This window comes from Scomber japonicus, chromosome 23, assembly GCF_027409825.1.
Source record: "Scomber japonicus isolate fScoJap1 chromosome 23, fScoJap1.pri, whole genome shotgun sequence".
NCBI classification, from domain to species: domain Eukaryota; kingdom Metazoa; phylum Chordata; class Actinopteri; order Scombriformes; family Scombridae; genus Scomber; species Scomber japonicus.
In genome coordinates this window covers 1,625,399-1,647,975 of record NC_070600.1, presented here as the reverse complement: position 1 = coordinate 1,647,975, position 22,577 = coordinate 1,625,399, and the positions used below count along the sequence as shown (strand labels likewise).

General features: G+C 39.1%; 1 protein-coding gene across 1 annotated transcript in view; it reads left to right on the top strand.

The window, feature by feature from the left end:
• The window catches only part of LOC128353496 (xylosyl- and glucuronyltransferase LARGE1-like), a 108,272-nt gene that overhangs the window by 15,256 nt on the left and 70,439 nt on the right, over window positions 1–22,577 (top strand). The window contains exon 3 of the mRNA XM_053314195.1: window positions 20,886–21,072. Coding sequence (XP_053170170.1) covers window positions 20,967–21,072 — 106 coding nt within the window. The 5' untranslated portion in view covers window positions 20,886–20,966. The remainder of the gene's footprint in view (window positions 1–20,885; window positions 21,073–22,577) is intronic.

Genomic DNA, 22,577 nt, shown 5'->3' with positions numbered 1-22,577 from the left:
CAGCAGCAGACAGGAAGTCCCTGCAGAGAATCATAGAAACTACTGCACAGAACAGCTACCTGCCCTACATGACATCTTCACCTCCCGTTGCCTGAAGAAGTCACAAAACATGTTAAAAGATTCAGTCCACCTTAACCCATCAGCTGTTTGAACTGCTGCCCTCAAGGAAACGCACCACATGCTTTATGAACACATTTTATCCCAAAGCCATCACCATAATAAACTCTGAACTGAAAGCCAACCCCCGGAACAAATCACAACAACATGTGTAAGCATTTGTTTATTATAACAATGTGGAATAATGTATGTATGTATGTAATTGTTCGATGACAATTAAGTAATCTTTCTTTCTTAACCCTAAAATGTGGATTGTTCTAACAGCACTATAAGTAAGGCTGGGAGACTGTCTAACAAATGAATAGGACTCTTTACAGGATCAGTGTAATCCACTTTGATAAAACATATTTTTATGGATATTGCAACTACATATTCTATCATGAGGCACCAATGTTTCAAATTAAGTGTAGATTTTGTTCAGCCTCAGAATCAAGCATGCATGACCATAACTCTCCAGTATGTGTTATTTCAGACTTGAAATTCATTCTTAAAGCATTTTCAGTTAAAAAAAAATCAATAAAATAAAAAAACTAGAACATTGTGATACCAGTAGAGCCTCACTGCACTGTGCCACTGCTCCAAAAGCTCTGATTATATCCCATTATTAAATATTAGCAAATGAATAGTTTACTTTAACACATATCCCCCACACTTTACAGTAACTGCTGCAACACTTTAATACCACTTTCCCCTAACGTACATTTTCCCTGATAGCTACTAATGTAGTAATTAGCTCAGCGGCTGTCACTAAACTGTCCCAAAACCTCTATATTTCTTCATCACATCTGATCTATTGAGTAAACATAGAATGATTCAGTGGTTTACTTGCTGATTGTGGATGTAATTGGTTATTCATTATTTTCCATTGATTGACTTTGATTCATTGTAATTCTGTAAGCGTTCCTACCAAGCAGTTTCAGTGTCTCTGTGATGTTGTGATTGCAGCTCCAACTGTAAATATGTGGCTGCTGGTTTTTGACCCCCCCCCCCCCCCCCCCATTACTCTTTCTTTACCTGGTAGGCTGAATATAAGCAGATAGAATGAAACCATCCCTTTCCCCTCAGAAGGCTTCAACAGACCCTCTCTTACTATAGTATGAAGAGTGTCACTGCCAAGGGCATTTTCTATTGATTACTGCAGGTGAGGGTAGATATTGACTCAGTGGGATATCTAGAGAAAACCACTAAGCCTGGCTGACAGTCACCTGTAGGCCTCCAGAGCTGTCTGCCTCTTCCCTGATGGGCTTGTTCCACTCTTTAAGTTTGTCATCCTGCTTCTGTATGACTGACACAGTGCTATGTTGTCCTTTATGTTTAGCTCACAGTGTTGTTGGGTGTGTGGGTATTGTGTCCTGTTAAACCACCAAAACCATTTTGTTAAGTCCTGACAGAGTGGATAGTGACTCCCAGAGGGCTACACTGGACTCAACAGATATTCTCTGTACTCAAAGATGTCAGATCAAGAGACTCAGGAAATTCTCCAATAAATGCAGTGAGAACATTAAGGGTCTGCTATACTTTAAATGATCGAGTTCCTATAAAGTGTCATCTAACCATGTCTAAAGTTGTATTTGTCCTGGTATGAATGGGTGCACTTGCATACCACTGCCTCCCTGATATCTCTTCAAGAGGGAGAGAGTTCAACTATTGATATTGGCTCATATTTGAACAGCTTCTGTTCATTCGGTCTTTTTGTTCCCCACAGTAGTTGCAAGCGTTCCTCACCATTAATCTAGGTATTGGTGTTCCACTGCATTGTCAACATTAGCCAACTTGTTGTGTAGCAGATGTGCTTGGCTAGGCTGGTGAGATAATGGTCAAGAAGGGTTGAGGGGATGAAATGAAGCAAAAATCATGTTTTGAGTCTTAGGTTGGGGTTTGGTTTTAAACTTGACTGTAGCAGTTGGGTTTGAATTCAGACCTGTGTAGTTACATCTAGTTGAATGGAACTCTGGTTGGTTTCCCTCCTTGGAGTGATTTCTTTGGGTAAATCTGAGCACAGTCATCGTACTCTGGTGTGAAATATTAACTCCATAGCAGGAACTGCACCTGAAGGACAACCCACTGGAACTTTTACGGGGGCTAAACGAGTCCCTGCCTCAAGGTTTGTACTCCATGTGGCCCTGAAAAATTCCTGGTTGGGGCTTGAGGTTGACTCGGTGCTGATTGGGTACTGTTATGCTTTTGGTGTGCCACCTTGGCGACGTGATGGTCAAAACTGTTGCACAACAATTATGCGACGATGGAAACAGCATGATTAGGATGACACAACAACTGAGAGGACCAAGTGAGAGGACGTTCTTGTACAGTTCCCACCTCCTAGATTTTACCCAGAACTCCCTTAATGGAAACGGCCCTATAGAAGCTATGAGAGGATGGAATGGAGGAATGGTTCACTTGATTTTCTTTTTCTGGATGAAAATAAACTACGAATGGCAAAACACAAGTTTACTATCTCATCCACTGATTCAGACCAGAACAAACCCAACTGTAAGCTTGAAGACACCATGAACACCCAAGTGGGGGTCTCAGTTTTAGCCTTGTGCAGGGCTGTGAACAGAAGATTACTGTTCTCTATTGATCCACTCTGTGATAAGGTTTCTGCTTTCAAGTCTCAGGTTCTCATTTGTAGGAGTTACATTTCAGGTCTACATCTCCATGGCCCTGCTGTATGTTATGAATCAAGATGAAAGGAGGATATTTTTAAAGAAATAAAGGCCACTTGATGCTGTGAGCACTACAAATAAAACTCATTTCAGCTGCATTATATCGAGGTTATGACATAACCCTCAGAGACAGAGATCTTAAAACTGCACTTCATCTGTTAGCATGTACAGCAGCACCGCTTTTGATGTTCTATTTATTCTCAGACACTCAAGTGTTGATTCAGCTCTGATATGTCTTAGGCTGTGCTGCATTGTGTTGTTGGACAATGATTGGATTGTATTATATTCTACTGTTCCATCCTCGACACCAAAGTGGACAAAATAACAACAGCAAATGGGGAATTATAGCAGACAGTTCAGTGTAATCAGAATAGTTTTACATGTTAATAATAGAAGAAAAGGTTGTTTGGATCAGCTATCTTTTATATTTGTTTTAGTTTTTTTCAAAGCATGAAGCGCCTGTATGTCTCCAGAGAGAACAGAGAAACCAACAGGATGTATTTGCCTGGATAAAACAGTTAGTGTTTAGTGGAGGAGGCAGGGGAGAGGCTCTACAAACACACAGGAGTTTACTTGTGTTGCTTTGTAAGACGTCGCTTGATATTATCTGACGGAGGAGATCAGGGACACAGAATTTTAAATTTTCTTACTAATCCAAAAATATATCTTTACTTGAGTAGATGTTTTTTTTTGTGATGCTAAACTGTGAATTTGTTTGATTATTATAAAACAATGGAATATTTACAGACTGTTAGATGTTGTAACACGCAGCCTCCAGCTAACTGAGTCAAACACAATGCATCAAATGAAGAAGAGTGCTATTGTTTCCAGTGTGCTTCATGACAAACATGGTTAATTATTCCTTTTTTTCTTGGTTATTCCTCCTTTGTTTTATTCTGTTAAGGTATCTGGTGTCACACATATGAGTATGTGTTAGATACAGACATACACAGATACGTTACCTGGAGCCAACAGCACTGTAATTGGTCTGCTCAGGGCTGTTTGTGTTTTCTTCTAGAAGCTTCTGATCTGCTCGAGAATGAAGGGAGAGAAGAACATCATGAAACTAATTGAATTGAAGTTCAGTATTCATCTGCTTTTCAGTGATACACATCTAAGAAAGATACAGTATCTCCACTGCAAATCTTCTGACTGTGATCAGCACTCTTTATTAATGAGTGAAACAACATGAACATGACAGTTGAACAAAAATAGCATCAGTGAGACAATAAGAAATAGATGTACTGTAACAGTTTTAGTAGGAGCTTACATTTGTAACGCTGCATGTGACCACAGTTATAATACAGACACATCATAAATCATCCATCCAGTGTAGAGGTGAAGCTTTCAACAGGTGAAATCAAACACTCAAGACATCCTGTATGTTCAAGATAAAAGTCTATTTTTTTCTTTGTTCAGCACTGACTGGTTGAGTTCAATCTTTCAGGCTGTAAAATCTGGGCTGTTTTTGATTGAACTAGACAAAGAACATACTGCCTTTAGTTGGAAAGACCTAAAACTTTGCGAAATTGTCCTTTGGCATTCAAGGTTGTTTATCTGTCACACTGAGATTTGTTGTTTTGCTTGTCTCTGCAGAATAACCTTCCATTTCCACTACTGGAAGCCCTGAGTGTGTCAGATTTACTGTGAATTGCTGTTCAGTGTGCGTCACTATGGTAATGTCAACAGACAATACTGCATTGGTTATAGATTGAAGCAGGTACTGGATTATGGGCATTTGTGTTTGTGAGGTTCTGCTCATGGGTTCATCTGTGATCGTTTTTCAGGATTGTTGTTGTAGCAAATACATTATATCTGAAGAATTCTACAATAACAGGCAGTGTCAGTTGTTTCAGCAAGTGCCCCAAAACAACATGGTTAGTTAGACATCGTACATGTGTCAAAGACATCTAGAGGATGCTCTGATGATGTGTGAGGAGCAATGGAGGAAATAGTTAAATGTTCTTTTGTAGGTTAAAATATTTTAATATTTAAGTAATTGTAATGCCAACCATGTTTGTTCCTTAACCAAACTGTATCTGTGCCTAAAATCAAAACCTTAACCATGACATCATCTGATCAGAAAACTGATTTGTAGCAGATAATGTCATCCTGCTGATAGATAGGTGGGGATGTATCATTAAAACCGAATTTCTATTAATTAATGTTTTTCTGTAAAGAAATGAAAGCTGATTATCATTTAAATTAATGTGTTTGAGCAGTTAAAGCTTTTTGTTATGAATAATAAAAGTTATTTTTTGACGCATTATCTATTTTGCTCTTGTGAATGTTGGCATGCAGCAAATATTCCATTACTCGTTGGTTATACCCACCGACTAGTCCCCATGAAAAAATGCACATCCCTATAAAGAGGTCGGATCAGAAAATGTTTCTGTGTTGTTTCAGAGGGAAGATTTGGAGGACAGGTACTGGTTGTCATATTACAGTGGGTATTTTTATTTAATGGTGTAATGATTTAATGATAGATTTAATGTTGTGTACCTCATTTATACCTGGCATCAAAATTCAGTCTGGGTGTGTTATCTGAATGAGAACATGTCAACAGATCAGTCAGACCACATTTGGTGGTCAAATCTGAGCTGTTTAAACTTGTCATGTGTGATCTGAGGTTGAAGTATTGTAAGTGTGATGACTGATGACACAGTGTCTATTTCAATCAATAAAGCCATCTACACAGGCCGCACATTGCATACTTGTTACTCCGACCCAAACTGTATTTTTACTCAGTTTCTTTTCCTGCGTAACTACAGTAATTGTAAGTTCAGCACAGTGAAATGAGGTGACCTACACTCAGTACTGTGCCTCAGCATATCTTGATTAGACACAGAGAACTGAAGCTGCTGCTGCTCTGCTAACACTGCACAGTTTGTGTAGACACTGGGTTAGAGAGGCTTCATGAGACAGAAGACACAGTAAGGTCTGCATGTTTGGGTTAGACCAGTCTAGTTCACTAGTTGGTGAATTTATGAGGAACTTAAACAAGATTAAAGTTATTAGTGCATCATGTTTTGTATGTGGTACAGTAGTTCTTGTGCTGCATTCCCCTCACCGTCCAATCCACCTTAAATCACATACCACTGGAAGTAAACTAGGGCACGGGACTAAAAACAGAATTGGTGTCATCAGTGCCTTCCCCTTGGACTTCAACACTGTCAGAGTGGAGGGTGATACTTAAACACAGGATGCAGCTTCTAATGAGCAGTGGCTCTCACTTATACAACTGCCTGATCTAGTCAAACTACATCAAACTCTATATAATCACTGTGTGCTAACTAGGGATGTTCTCAATTAGTCCTTATTGATTAAACTGCGCTCAATTTTGACTGTTTTCTGAAAGTTGTACAGCACTGAAACAAATCAGACAGTAAACTGAAGCATTGATAATGAGATGTGACTCATTATCAGTCAGACCTGACTAGGAACCACTTGAAAACTTGTCTAGTAATAAGGTATTAGTTGAGCCAGCATATACACACTATCTGATTTTTCCATCTTCAGAAGTAACACTTAACACGTGCAGGTTAAACTTTGGAGAACCACTTAACATTTACGACTTTCAAGGTGAGTGCCAAGATATTTGCTGGTGCTTCATTTCTGGCAAATTCTAGGTTATGTCAAGTAATTGTACGCCACAATTATGTTCAATTTCTGAAAACAGGTAAAGATTAAATAAATATGTAGGGCAGAGTATTATGTTGTTAGTCAGTACGCTGTGAGGCCTGCATGGATATAGTTGCTGAATGTTCCTCTCATTAGTGATCTGATTCCACTCTCCTTTGCTCAGATAATAGGTCCCTTTGTGCAGGCTGTCTGAGCTTGTTTGTGATTATTACAATGTCAATACTACCACATGAAACCTAGTATTACACAAATAAAGGTATCAGCTTTAAGGCCAGCATTTTTACACAACACAAGCCCCAACAATTACTAAGTAACAACATAAGACTGACTGAAAACCATTGGAATTTTGAGGCAGCTTAAATCTATTGAATGCTAACATGTAATATCTCACATTTTCTTAGAGCTGTGGATCCCACATCAATACTTTTTTTGATGCTGACCGGAATATGTCCTTAACACCAAATAGTGAAAACTTTAAATTATTGAAAGCTGACAGCAAATATCTAGTCAGATTTATCATCTTGTTGACCATTGTGAGTCATCATTTTACCAATTTGAGTATTTTGACTTAAAGTTTTTGCAGAGCTGCTTGAGTGTTTCTACATTGTACATTTGAGAACATCTCGTTTAAATGAACAAAACATGCAGTGTAAACATGCGACACAACAAGCCGGTTTCCAACACAATAGTTTTAAACTTCTTCCTCGAGAGCCGTGATTCGCTTCCTAATGTAGAATTTAACGACCGGCCAATTTCTATTTTTAAGTGCTACTTTTCTGCAGTTCGAGGCACTTATCACAGTCACTTTTCCCTCCGGAACACTGCATGAAGTGATGAAGGACATGGTGTACTTCTTGACAGCAAAGATCTCTGGTTTCGCCCACATCCTTCTCTTGAAAGGTTGGAGACCTGTTCAGCAATTAACACAAACAAAGAACGTGGCACTCAAATGTCACGCTTTTGAACAGTCAGTCTCACATCTCATATCAAATTAGAGAAGCATGTAAATTTGAAAATACAATGACGATCGAAAGCTTTATCATTGTGCTTGGTAGGTGGCTTGAGATGACAGGCTTGTGGAGGTGTTATGGTGTCCTGCTGTGGTTTTTGCATCCTTATGACTCACAACTGGCACTCCATAACCTGACTCTCTTAAAACCAGAAGACAACAAATACAAAAAATAAACAATTGTGAAGTATTAGTCATACCACAGTAAATTAAAACCGACCTGAGCTGATCATAAGTATCGTTATCAGGGCCAGTACAGGCATTTTCAAAATGTGATCCATTCTTTACTGTATCCTACTGTGTACTACTTTATATAATGTTGGGGAGTTTAATCTACAGCATTGCAGCATATTCTATAAAATAAGAGTATATTCGCTGTTATCCTGTGAGAAACGTCAATTTTTTATGAGCTCAGAAAAAACAGCCTGTTTTCAGCTTTATGACGATGCATTTTTCCAGCTAATCCAAAGGGGTAGCTAAATAGTCTATTTAGCTTAAGAAATGGGAAAATTTATCACAAACATTTAACATCATCACATTTGGAGATTTGTGGTTTTCACTGTACAGGAAGGGTATGAAAAGTTGTAAATCTGATAAGCAGAAACTAAAACTGTCAGACAAATATGGTGAGTAAAAAGTACAATATTTACCTCTGAGATTTAGTGGAGTAGAAGTATAAACTGGAAAATGGAAAAGTATTCATATTTAAGTACAGTACTTAAATATCATCAGCATCTACTTACTGTACCTAGTTATATTCCGCCACTGCTCTTTTCTGTTCTCACTGTTATTCGCCCCAGCAGGAAAAATACACTATAGACAGTGAGGATGAAGATATTAAAGAGTTGAGGGATGCCAGAGAAAGAAACAATGATGAAGATGAAGATGGCAGGGGAGAGAGAGTATGAGGTTGAAGATTATATCAAGGAGAGAGATGGTGATGTTGATGATCATGATGATATCAAGGTGAGAGGTGATGATGATGATGATGATGATGATGATGATGATAGGAAGAGTGATCAAGGAGAGGAGTAGTCTGGAGTGGCTAGAGATGGAAGTGAACTTGATGAAATGGAAGCCAAAGGATTCAGACACTTCACTTCTGTTGGCACGACAACATTCATCTGATCCTGCAAATGTTCAAAAGAACAGCACAGACTACTCTGAGAGATTTGTGGTTTTCTGTTGCTCTGTTGGGCCTTGTCAACCAGTTCTTTGCTGTCCCAAGACAGAGAGGCGCTCATTCCACAGGGGGTGAGTACAAAGGAACCCCCTGACTAGGGAAAGGGCCACTGAAAAAATTAAGGAACATAAAGAAAGATAGTGAGATGGAGCAACTTCAGAGAGGGACCAGTGGATCAAGCTCTCAGGAGTGCAGGCATGTACAGCAAAGCCAAAAAAGAACAAGAGAAATCATGGTATAACATTGTACCTTACAAGGTAAAATGTGGCATGGAAACTTTCTTGAATGTGTTCAGGTCTGAGCTAATTATGATTGCATCAAACACATGACGTCCCAAGAGAAACCGCCACAGACGTCTTTGTTGTCCTATAAGACTCAGCATGACATCATGGAGGTCGTTGCCATTGACCTAGAAGAGTCGTTCTCAATTAAATGAATGAGTCAAAAATATTCTCCATTCTCTCAGATGGATGAGACAACTGATGTTTCCAATGTTGAACAGGTGTCTTTTGTTCAGTCTGTCCATTACCTGTGATCATCAGCTGGTATAAAGGGGAGAAAGCAAACTGAACTCATTCAATGCCACATGTCATCTATGTATTTTTGAAGTACTGCAGGGTTGAACTGATCTGTAACAAAGAACTGATGTGAATGGTCGAAAGCAACAAAGCTTGTGTTCAAAGCCATGCATCACACATTGTACATTATTACATTTATGAATAACAGAGTCATATTAGTGTCATTAAATCTGTAATGTATAATTTAGCTACTGTGGTCCCCACAAATACAAGAGACCAGACAAGTGTGAGAGATAGTAGCCACAGCTAATGACTGGAATTTTAAAAGGACATTGATGGTCCCAATAAATCACAAAACCAGTGTTCTTGGAAACTTATTTATAAGATCAGAATTTGATAGCTCTAAACTAAACCAAACAGTATACACAAGTGCAGACATTGCACATATTTGACTAAAACTAGAAACAAAAGACATGCTTAATAGCAGATTATGACCTGAGTCTGGGAGAATGAAGATCTCTGAAGTCTCCAGAGCAGCAGAGCAGATTGTTCAGTGTCTGAGGGGAGTTTTGTGATGTTTTGTTGATCCATCCATCCACACCATCCCCCTCCATACACACACTCTGTCACTGATTTCCTCTGTCCTCTCCTCTCATCCTCTGTTGCTCCTGTCATAATTACTATGGTTGCGGTTGTTTTGGAGTGCTTCCATCAACTGATCCTGTCATCTTTCTTAGTAGCACAGGTCAGGAAAATACCAAAGTTTCAAAGCACTGTTTGTACTGGTTGTTGGGCTTTAAGAAAAATGCCATGTATATAGTACAAAATGTATGCACTATATATTATGTAGTTCTCTCAAGTATCCCAATAATAGGATGAAAAATGCAGAGTCCTTGGAATAAGTCGACAATGCAATGCTTTGGATAGATGTGTAAATAGCGGTCATGTATCACATCTGATACATGACAAAATGATGATTCATTTGTGCCTGAAATGTGAAGTTACTGCTCTCAGTGACCAGCATTTAATAAACCAACAATCAACGTGAAAGTGCTATAGTTGTAACTTTCCCTTAACTATCAGTGTTACTTGTCTTTTGACAACCACAACAAACTTTCATCCAGAGAGAAATGAGGAATAAAAAAAAAATCAGCATGAAGATGAATGTTTCAGTTGGATGTTATTTTTTTCCTCCTGAGTAGCCTCCAGCTTAGAGTTGGACATGATTAATTGCTTCATCTGAGCCACTAAAGGTCCGTGTCCCTCCCAACTAAACAGTAGTTCATCTTAGAGTGTTGTATAAATGTATAGTACTGCTTTATATGAAAGGGAACTAAAATGCCATGTGTGGCTGGGAGATGTTGTCACTGAGTGATAACCAACCACTCGGCTCAGAGAATTGCCTGTCACATCTATGAGTGAGGTTTATGCTGGCGAGGCAATTAAAGGGGGCCATTTACTGAGATATAAGGTGTACATAGAGGATACACAGAGTTCAACGCGTAACAAACAATTTATTTTTGAGTGTACTCTTAAAGTTAGATAATTCGTCTCCATGGTGACAGAATCCCTGCATATCCCAAATCGAGCCGAGAAAAGGGTTGAGAATGACCCTGTGAGAAAAGTGATTTTAAAAGAGAAAGCTGCTTAATCATAACTTGAGTCTTGCTTTTGTAGTTTTATCCATTATTTCTATCACAGGAATTTAATGGACCTATTTTCTCATGCAGTTGCTCATCGTGTCTGTCAGTGATACAACCCCGATAGTTTCATGTCCATCCAAGCCGAGGAAGTTCTCCAACTGTCAGTCACCTACCACTATCTATATCAGGAGTGTTAAGAAAGTCTAAACACTTGTAGTATAGAAGAACTTTATTAACAGACCAATGCATTTCAGCTAAAACGCATTGGTCTGGTCCAGTCCAACCCACTGGATAACTTGGCCAAGTATGAAATTGTAGAAAAGTAATTAAAATTTCACTTGCCATTCACAGTCAAGGTTTCTGATCTTCCCATGGAAGTCCAACTTGAGATACATGACCTGCAATGTGATTCAGAGTTGAAGGCACATTTTTCATCAGTATCTCCTACAGGGTGCATTAGATGTGGCCCTTGAACTAAAATGAGTTTGACACCCCTGGTCTATTTAGAAAGTGAAACACCTTAGGAATTACCACAAGGTCTGTTCTGGTCGACTGTATTTTGGATTTGGTCTAATTTTACTGGAGTTGGGTTTGACTGTTCTCAGGTACCTTTTGGATTGGGAACATTGGGTTATGGAGATCTTGGACTAGTCAATGTACCACCATTACTGCAGTATCATGAAAAAATATATTTTCCTCTATTCATTCTAGTTTATTTTACTCTGACATGGGCCTAATGTTTAAAATTAGGAACACCACCATGGTGGGTTGGGTGTGACTTTAGGCCAATCATTGTCCCAGACAGGCAGGGAGGCAAGGGGAGTATCCAATAATGACCATATCCAATTAAATCTCACTCTCTCTCCTCTTAGCATGTCCACACTGAGTTGATTAAATGAGTCAAGGCTGGTGTTCTCCTCAAGCCACATGAACTTTTCTTGAATAGTTTGGACATTCCTCTCTTAGAGGATGTCTGGAGTACCCCAGCAGTGGCTAGGAGTCACTGGGTACCACAGTTCAGAAAAAGCAACCTTTGGTCAATTTGCTTTCTCAGTTAAAGTAGTGGAGAAGTGGAATTCCATCCCTACAAACATAAGAAAGTCAGGAAGCTTTGCAGTGTTTAAATCAGCCTCAAGCTTTGCTTCATACCATCTTAATGTTAAAGACAGGAATGAACTCCAAGACTATGAAAATTAGACTCAAGTTGTACCATACCTGAATTATCCTCTAAGTGCTGCTAATTTTGTTGCGAGATAACACAGTTGGCGGTAAACCATTGCACCGTAGGGTAGGTAGAGTGTGGATCTCAGATTTGGCTTCCTCCTTAATGATACTACTAATCACCATGACTCAGTGTGTCTTTTTGTATTGGGTTTGAGGTGATGTGAAATCTTATTACTGAATCAGGAAGAGCTCCCAGGTAGACCTCCTCGGCACGGTAAGCTGATTTGCATGAAAAGCAGCCTGTGTGCACGTCGCGCTCTACACCTTGCTGCTGAGGATTTGTGTGAATTTTCACCTCCAAATGCCTTTATGTGCTTCTAAAGCTCCAATGACACACATACTGTAGTGTAGAGCCTTCTTTGCATGGCAGAGCTCACTTCTCTCTCTACTATAACAGAATACTAATGAATGTACAGCTAAGGTAACTTAATGAAATGGAGGGCAATCCCCCACCCAACCCCCCACCACATAATCAATATATTTTCCCTCCTCTCTGTCAGTGGGGCATGAGGCATTTAGTCCACAGTACACCCGCCACTGCTGTCAGGAGAATGTAGATTGTTTTGACCTCTTCATCTTTACGCTCTGGCCCGTCTGCTTGGCCGTAACGTGCATGTTTGGTCACGCTCAATGTGCTCTTACCACTTCCTGTTCTGTTCAGATCTGAAAGCTAATGTAAAGTCGGGTCCCCTTCTCTGCTTTCTAAGCCACTCGGGCGTCCGGGCGTACTCGATGGTGGAGGGCGCATTCCGCCTCTCGTGTCACCACTTCTAAAAGAGAGTTACGAGTCGTTCCTGTGGGTTCAGAGTTAAGGGCAATCTGGGTGCAAACCAGAAGTGACAGGTTTAATAAAGCATTGGGAGGCACGTCACTGTTCTCTGCAGCAGAAAAAAAAAAGATTTCTTATACCAGGGGAATTTCTCATCTATTCGGTCTTCATGATATGAGCTAGTTATATGATTTTTCAAATTTGATATACAAGATGAATGATTTCCAAACAGTCTGCTGGCATGCAATTAAAAAACAAACAGACTGAGTTCAGCTACATTTAGTCCAAAGAAACTATGATCTTCCTTAGTGTTAGAACAATGGTTGTTGGATGAAAATATTATTCGTATTTGAAGCAAAATCAATGCATTTTTTTCAATATACAAATAGACACAAATAGATATATAAACCCATACAATTACAGAATACCGCAACCCACATACAAACAACCCCAGACCCGTCTGGGGTTGGGGGACAGAGGTTCAGGGAACTCAGACTTAATGCTTAATGTTTGGATATCAAATTTTGTTCAAAATAAGAGAGGAACGGCTTCCAGACTTTCAAGAATACCTGTACTGATCCCCTAGTGGAGTATCTATGTTTTTCAAGCTTTAGATGTGACACTTTCCAACCTCTTAGTGTGCGATATTGGTTTAGATATTGTAGATATCCAGTCAATCAACACTAACCGTCGGGCCAATAATGACTGAAAGGCTAAGGCATCACACTGTGCACCTGTAAGTACCAACTCTCCAGTAACTACTCCAAATAACGTCATAACTCAATCTGGATATATTGCCATACCACAAATAGTAGAGAAAGTTTCAACGATGGCTGACCAGAATGGTCCATATATCCTCTTCATGGTTTTTTAGTTTAGGCATCAGTGTGACAGTCGGCTTCTTCCAGGGAAGCTGTCAGTGATTCAGCTCCAGCAGAATAAGCTGCACTGAAAGCTGTTTCAAGCAGTCTGAGTTTGAATTTGACTGCAACAAAACGATGTCTTGTCTCCTCTCATGATGTCTCTTCTAGTAATTAGTTCAAGAGAATCATAGAAAGATAAAGGGAATTCAACTCTCGCACAGCGAAAGTTATATAATCTCTCTGTAACTACAAATGAGTTCATTATTTAATTTTTTTTGACTGTCACAACTCATAATTTAGTAGTAGGGAGTTAAAGGAAACTTCATCATCAGCCTCATTGCCTGGTGTGTTTAAACCTCTGTGGCTGATCTGCATCATGACATCACATGGATATATTTTAAACTGCCCTTTTCAGATCATTCTCTCAAAGCTTGTGGTAGATAATGAAAGTCCCAAACAAAACAATACAAAGAGGAATGAATCTCTTCTTCATCATCTTTTATTGGACTCATTTCTTCTATAATTTGAAGAGGAATGCTTTGACATACATGGCTTTATACTCTGCTCGGTGTCTGCAGGGTGAAGCTACGTTCTGTCTCCTTTTGACCGTCTGTGATCAGCATTTAGTGCCAACTCTCAGTACCTGACTGCTTCTATTTCTGTACAGTCTTGTTAGTACAGTACTGCTGCGATCCTTTCTTCCTTTCATCCACACATTATTTCTGCTTTGAGAGAAAGAATAGCAAAGTTGACTGTACTGTGAGCCAATAATAATTATGATTGATTGTCTGGGCCTACATATAATACTCCCATTCTTTAACTTTGTTGTCTTAAACATATTCATAAACATCATCCTCATATTCATTTATTTTGAATATCTGCGATGCCCCCCCCCCCCCCCCCCCAAATAAAACCGTACCGTAAAGCAGATTCAAGGTCTGTGTATCACTCGTTTGTTTGATTGTTTGTCTGTAAAGTGAAGCTTCATGTTTTTACTGGACTGAATATTTAAATATTCTAATATTCAAGCTTTCTTTTATTAGCACCTACTGTATTTATTTCCTCACTGAATGTTTTTGTGAGATCAGGCAACAGTATTATATTTTCAGTGTCTTGTCACAAGATGACAAAATCACTTTTAAGTCTGGAAGATGAGAACATTTCCAATTGGACCACTGGTCTCAAGGTTAAAGGCACATGCCAAAAGTTTCTACCCGTTCTGATTAGACACACTCAGCCCTCTCCTGACTGCCATTCCTCCTTCAACACAAGTGAGTAATCTTGATGTGATGGATAGTAGAAAAAGAACATAATGGTGCACACCTTTTACACAGTCTGTCCTCATAGACTTTCATTGTGTTGTGTGAAGAATGAGAAGAGAGCTGAGATTCATGGTGAAGGCTTGCTTATGTATAGGCAACTAACTTGACTTTGCTGTAAGAAAAAGATGGTGGTTTGGATGAAAAAGTTAAGGAGATAATCATGATCATGGTTTACATAAATCAACATTAACTTTGGTCTTATATGTCAAAGTCTAAAGAGCTCAGCCTGATATTTGAGCATGAGTTAGAACTCACACAGCCATGGCTGCTTGTCAGTTAAACATACACTTAAAATAGGTCATATTAGGGATTTGAGCATTTACTTTTCTTTTTGACAGGACAGTCTTTGCAGGAACAATGTTCTATCCACACAAAACACCGTCAACAGTTCTCATATAGAGACTTCTTTGGTGTCTGAAAACCACAAATGAAATTCTGTTCACGTCCACTGTATTGGTCCTGGAGACAGAAATCTAAGAGACATCTATCTTAAAAACCTGGACAAATAAAAGCTAAACTATCTGCAGACAGAAGAGAGAAAATATGTATTTAGTAATTTGGTCAAACTGACTTTATTCTTCACCTATTCCTGTGAGGGATTGAAGAATGCAGTTTTGTAAAAGCTTTGTACATAATTGAAATACAGCAAACAACTGGTAGTTTTCAGTCTACATTGTAGTTTAGAATTTGACTTGACAAGTTGTATTAAACTGAGCTGGAGTTGTGTTCATAGCTTTATCCATTACAGGTCTGTGTTTGAGATGTCTTCTTTTTATTTTTCATAGCAGCTCTGTCAGAGGCGTTTCTATTTCTAACCTGTATACGTGTAGCCTTTGTGAGCCTCACCCTGCTTCACTGCAGTGCCCTCCTTCTGAGAACAATTCAATCACACTCTCTCAGCATGTTTCCCCATGGCCTTTTTCAACCAATAAACCACTGCTCCCGTAATCATCGCTCATCACTTTTAGTGTCAACACACAGCAATTTACTATTGAGCTGTGGATATAAAATTCTATTTTCTATTAACTTACTGTTGAGCCATGAGGGAAGGCTTTCCATTGACATCTCCAGCAATGACGATAAATTTGAGGAGAGGGTATGGATATCACATTACTTTTTGTATAGGACAGATTAGAGAGACTGAATGTGATTGGTCGCTCGTCTCGTCCTCACAAGTGTTTGTGAGTTTTAGGGAGGATTGGAGCTTTTATGGTGCAGTAAAGTTTGACCAAGGAGTAAAATGGAGGAGTAACAAATAAAGGATGTTTTCTTTCAGAAGGTTGGCTCTAGGATTGTATGACTGAAGCTTAATGATTAGGAAAAACTGGACAATCTACAAACCTTCAGAGGATAAATTGAAAATACACAACTAATATGGGTACATGGTTAACCATATCATTCAGTTTTGCAATCTTAGCTTGAGAAAAGTCTATTTTTACATAAAACTGTAATGATGATTAAATGCACAATGTTCTTCTTTAATGTTCACTTCATCTCTGCAATATCCATCAATCTGTTAATTTAAGAATAAAACCAATTATTAAAGTTATGACAACAGCGGTTTGTTACCTGGCTGAGGTGCACACAGATGAGCACAGCTTAGAACCAGAACTGGGATCATCCACAGAGACACACACACACAGAGAGCAGAGTAAGAGAGCTGTACTGGAAACAAGCACCAAGACCCAGGGAGAGAAATAAGAGCAGCTGCTCCCTTACAGCTACGTGTGTTTACAGCAGAGAGCAGGAGGGAGGACAGACATCTCACTCTGAAGTAGTTTTGTTTTTCTCTGTAGTAGCACAGTGTTAACAATCATTAATATAAGGTCAACTCTGAAGCGTTCTTTCTTTACTCACTCTCTCTGCTCTACTCACAGACAGAGCAGACACTTTCAGTTTATAATTATAATGTCCGTCATCCTGCCAAGTATTGACAACACAATAGATATGTGAAAATGAACTAAATGGGTTTTAATTATATAATTTAAAAAAAAAGGAAAATTAATCAGTGTATTCCTGAACACCATGTGACACCAGCTACTGCAGCAAGTCAAAATGCAACAAATGAATGTTAAAGACATTTTAAATGCATTGCTGTTGAAATTAATCATTTTGTGAAACTGGACTACTGTTAAAAGCCAGATGAAGGTTAAATGTCTTGGTGGTATTTTGTTGTTTGTAGTCTATATGCCTAATATTTCTGTTTCTTACTACTTACCATCGTAGATTTGATACAATCTGTGATTTGGGATATGATTAACTTGACTTGAAATTGACTTGATGAAGACCATACAATTGAAAGCCTGGAAAAATCTAGTTAGGGCACCTTTGATTTCCGATAGTTTTGCCACAGTACTGTTAATGTTGTTAAAAATCTGTCTGTGTCTGTGTGTTGTTGCCCTGCTTTTTTAAAGCGGTGGCTGCTGCTGTCAGTGAAGATCAATACTGATAACAATCATGGACACAATTATAATAGAAGAACTATGATATTTAATTTTTTTCTGAATAAAGTGAAGCAGCCAGGCAGTCTGAGCTCCTGCATGACTAGATCTGCTTACTGTGTGGTCTGACACCTTACTTGAATATGGTAATAAATGTCTTCCGCGAAGCATTTGCAATGTAAATCACGGTATCCAGTGGAGAGCTAATATCACACAAGGGTCAAAGGCTAAGGAGCCACTTAAATGAGTCATAGACAGGGTATCAAAGCTGTGGTTGTCATACTTGAGAGACTTGTTTAATCTCTTCTAGCCTCATTTAACCCCGTCTCACTCTGCCTTCTTCACATTGGCCTCGCCACAATAATAAAAAACCTCAGAGATTGAGTAAGCGCTGGGAAGAGTGCTAGAAATCTGCCTCCCTCTATACTGCAGTTTACTGGGTGACACTATGATAATTGGCATCCTGGCTTGTGTATGTGCCAGCTTCCACAGTGCCAGCCAGAGGTATTATGTTTCATCCCTGGGCAGTCTCTGGTGAAGATTAAAAATCGACTGAGGTCAACCGGGTAATTGGACAAATGTGGTTGTAACGGAAAGAGGATTTCCACTAATATCATATAATGAGACTTCTATACTCTCTGCCCCGCATCATGCTGGAAATTGACAAAATTAGTGTAGGTCATCAAAGTCAGATTAGTATGTGACTGCCTGATTTATGCAACATTTAAGAGCTGAATGCATCTTCAAAGTTGGTTGGCAGGTTAAAAAAAGGTTAAACTCTTTAAGTCTTGAAATGATTATTGTAACTATCACACTATAGATGCAAATCCAATATGTGCTTCACAATGTCCATACTAAATTAAATATGTCAGTGAAAAAATAAGGGTCAGCAAGATGAGCAATTCCAAAATATGTTAAAAATGTTTTAAAAGCAGCATCAGGTTTGTTAAAATGTACATTTAGTATTTTTGTTGGTTTTATATCATTTAAATGACATTTGCACCATTTTTTACCAAAAGTAAGACTGAATGCTCCTGAAAATGTCAAATGGTGTAACCACAACAGAATGATAAATATTAAATATTGTATCAGCTACAGTGTATTTAACCTCTTAACGTACGCTGTTCCGTCTACGGGACGGGACGGATGTTAAGAGGTAGCGACACGTTCTTCTGAATGTTTTAAACACCAACCCTTAAACATATATATTCATGCCGTACATTGTTGGAAAGCTTAGATTGTCCTGATTCATTCAAGACCACTCACAACTTATATGGTTGCTCACAGCTGTAATAGTATTAGCGATTAGCTCGGCTAGCCACTCAGCTAAAGTAAGCTAACAGCTATAATGCTACATACCTTCAAAGTCTTCCGTTTATCCACAACGATCATCTTATGACTCAGGACTTTCTGTACAGCTCACCAAGTATCCATTCTTGTGAAATATGAAATCCGTTTCCATAAAACCGAAATACTTTCCTCAATATGTCAACATGTATTTAGTCCAACACGTAACGTAATAACACAAATAACAAACCATATACGGTCCGTTTACGTCATTTCCTGACCTGCACGTCCATCTCAGAGTACACGTGACTAGATGTTTACGACCGTGAGCCTCTTCTGCTTCTGACGACACCACACACAAGCCAATCAGTGCTTAGGATTAGGCAGTACATGTCTCCAAAGCCAATGAGGACATGTGACCGACAACAATGACGACATGGCTTTGATTGACTGCTGTTCTAGCCAATGGAAATATTCAGTGAAATGAAGTTGATAACCTTTTAGCCAATAGTCTGAGGTTTCCAACGGTGTATGACACTAAGCTATCAGGTTTGACTGTCCATAAACAAACTCCAAGCGTAACCGGCGTGCGCCCTGTGCGTAAAAGAGTTGAACCATATATCATTACGCACACGGCATTTTGGTACACGGTTGGTTCTTCTTCGACTTGACATATGACTTATACCAAAATAAACAGATAGATAGATAGATAGATAGATAGATAGATATGGCCAAACAAAAATATATGGTTATATGTAATAATAATAATAATAATAATAATAATAATAATAATAATAATAATAATAATATGGTGTCAGCTTTCATTAGAGACCAAGATTTTGATTGTAGGCAAAGGGGATGTGAAGTTATAGGTGTTTGATTGTGGTTATACAGCTTTGGTAACCATGGTAACCAAGCGTCCATTTGGAGTCTCCAAAAAGGACCTGAGGAAAACGCATGGACATACCTGTTGAAAAATAACTCTGAAAAATTCATCTTTTGGTCTTTTGACTCCAAATTTGGACTGCATGAAGCCAAGACCTGCGGCTGTGGCCTCATTGTGTCTATATCCCACTGAGACGTCCCTGAATGTCTGTACACATGTCATTGTAAAGGCAAACCTATGGGCGAGTAAACAACCCCATCATTGTAACCTCTGCCACTCTTTGTCAGTAAGTCACAGAATCACACAGACACTTTTACAAGAATCCTGAGAGTGTTTCCTTTCCAATGATACCAGACACTTCTCTGAGTCTCAAATTATGTGGGATCTGTGCTGCTCACAACTTGGGCATGTCGTTTAGGCTAACAGCATAAAAAATAGGGGCGTATGTTAAGTGGTTAAGTGGACTTATACTAATAATGACTTCATTTAAAACATGTAAATGTTTCCTGATCTCCATGATTCTCCAGATGAAATGTAATATTTAGAACAAATGTATTCCATTAGCTTTATTTAATATAAAAGCTATAATGTAAGATCATGCCAAACTAGTTCATCAAAATGGATTAAAAGAAGAAATGATGCTGGGTCCACAAAAAAAGATTTTTATTTTCACATTTTAACCCCTTGTAAATTTGACTAAACCACATGGACACAAAAAAGCCTCACTGACCTATGTACATATTATTCAAATGTCACCAATTGTGATATACAGTATGTCCTCCAAATTTGCGTCACTTCTTTTGAATTTAATATTTAACAATATTTTCCTTTCTTCGTTATGTTGCCATCTAGTGTCCTTACATAGAATAGACTCAGAACAGTACTGCAGTAAGACCTGTAAAAAAAAAAAAGTGTACAAACTAAGTACACTTGATTCAAAACTGCACTGGCTGCATGGTTTTATCATTGTCTTATTAAAGCTAGAATGAATCATAATTAAGTCCTGTAGAACTTTAAGTATGCCTCACAGATTTATGGCTCTCTGTTGTTCATAGCAACAACTGAATCAGTGTGCTCAGCTGTAATTTTGTGTCTATACAGGATGTAAAATGTCTGCCTCCCCTCTAACCCAGATTTCTCTCTCTCTCTCTCTCTCTCTCTCTCTCTCTCTCTCTCTCTCTCTCTCTCTCTCTCTCTCTCTCTCTCTCTCTCTCTCTCTCTCTCTCTCTCTCTCTCTCTCTCTCTCTCTCTCTCTCTCTCTCTCTCTCTCTCTCTCTCTCTCTCTCTCTCTCTCTCTTTCTCTCTTCTCTTCCAGTGCCATGAATCAGCCTGGACAACAGCTGCTACCCACATAGAGGTCACTTTACCTCTCTTTCCATTTGCTTCGGTCCAGAGGATGCTTGGAATGTGTCGCGGGCGCAGGAAGTTCCTGGCGGCCTCCCTCGCCCTGCTCTTCATCCCGGCACTCACCTGGCTTTACCTGTCAGTCGGTGGCTTTCAAGGTAAGCAGTTAGGATTTAATAACTGCAGACTGACAAAATGATGCATTGGCATATATGTCGACCACAACGGTGAACACAACAGCTATGTGTGTGCGGCTTTCTAATGCTCTCCAAAGGTCTGTTCTGTGTCCTTTCTGTGGACCGCACACACACACACACACACACACACACACACAGATCAGACCTGGTTCTTTGTAATATAACAGAGCAGAGAGATGATCTAGATTTAAATTATTTAGTCACTTGCCTTTTAAAATCTGTCTTTCTTCTTTTATTTGTCATGTAACTGTTGGAACCACATGTCTTGGATAATTTTTTTTCCAAACCTGAGCTCATACGGTGTGCCAGGTGTTGGTGCATATGCATGGAAATTGGAGCCTGACACACCGGGATGGTGATTGGTTCCTTGGCTTGAGGCATTCCCAAGCGCTTGGTTTCTCCCATATGATGTCAGGCTATCGATGTAAGGAGCCAAACCAACCTGCTGATGCCTTGTTCTCTTGATCACTCAAATCAGACGCATTTGTCGTTAGTGCTTTGTTGTTGCGAGTTGTTTAATTTCCCTTATTGAAGCTGTGATTAGTTACATTATCTAAATGTTCCCATTTTCCTCTGTAACAGTGGCAGATGGATTGTATTCATAAAGAGCATTTGACACTGAGTAGGCCAACAAACTGCAACAACTACAGCATAAACCTTCACTTTGAGAACCGGAACTATCCACACAAAATGACTCGAGGTCTACCCATGTTTACAAGTGCAATGTACAACAATAACCTGAAAGTGGACATAGTATGCTATTTGTGATGATAATGTGATGATGTACAGGGCAGGCAATTAAGATTATAAAACATCAAATCATAAAAAACAATGGTCACAAACCATGAAACCAAAAACACAAAAAGTATGAAAAATACAGTCAGTAAAACTATAAGAAGGCCTTTTCATAAAAATGAGTTTTAAGAAGAGATTTAAAAGATGAAACTGAGATACTCAGGCAGCAAGTTCCATAACTGAGGGGCCTGGACATAGAAGGCCCCAGTCCTCCTTGGTAAGAAGACTGGTAGAAGGAAGACTCTTGTCTTGGCTTTCCTTCTCGTCCTCATGGTTTGTACTGATGGTCCTGGTGTAGCAGCAACTGTCTGTTGGGGAACTGTGTAAAGGGGAACCTGTGGAGGAATCACCAGGATCTTCAGTAGCTGCTATGCTGATAGAACCCTAACCCTCAGCTGACAGGATGTACCACTCTGTTTGAAAATACTTTTATACCGGCAGTTGGCAACCAGCATGTTAGGTACATTACTACCATCTTCTGCTCCGGGGTGAGATTAGAGATTAAATCCTACTCAAAAATCTTGTCTGTCTAATAAACTCTACTGCTCCACCCACTTGGCAGATTCATTAAAATTTTAATGCTGAACTCCTGAACTCTGTTTCTTGATTATACTTAGTACAACCTGTGATTGAATGCATAATAGTCTCATCAGACAAGTGGAAAAAGATAT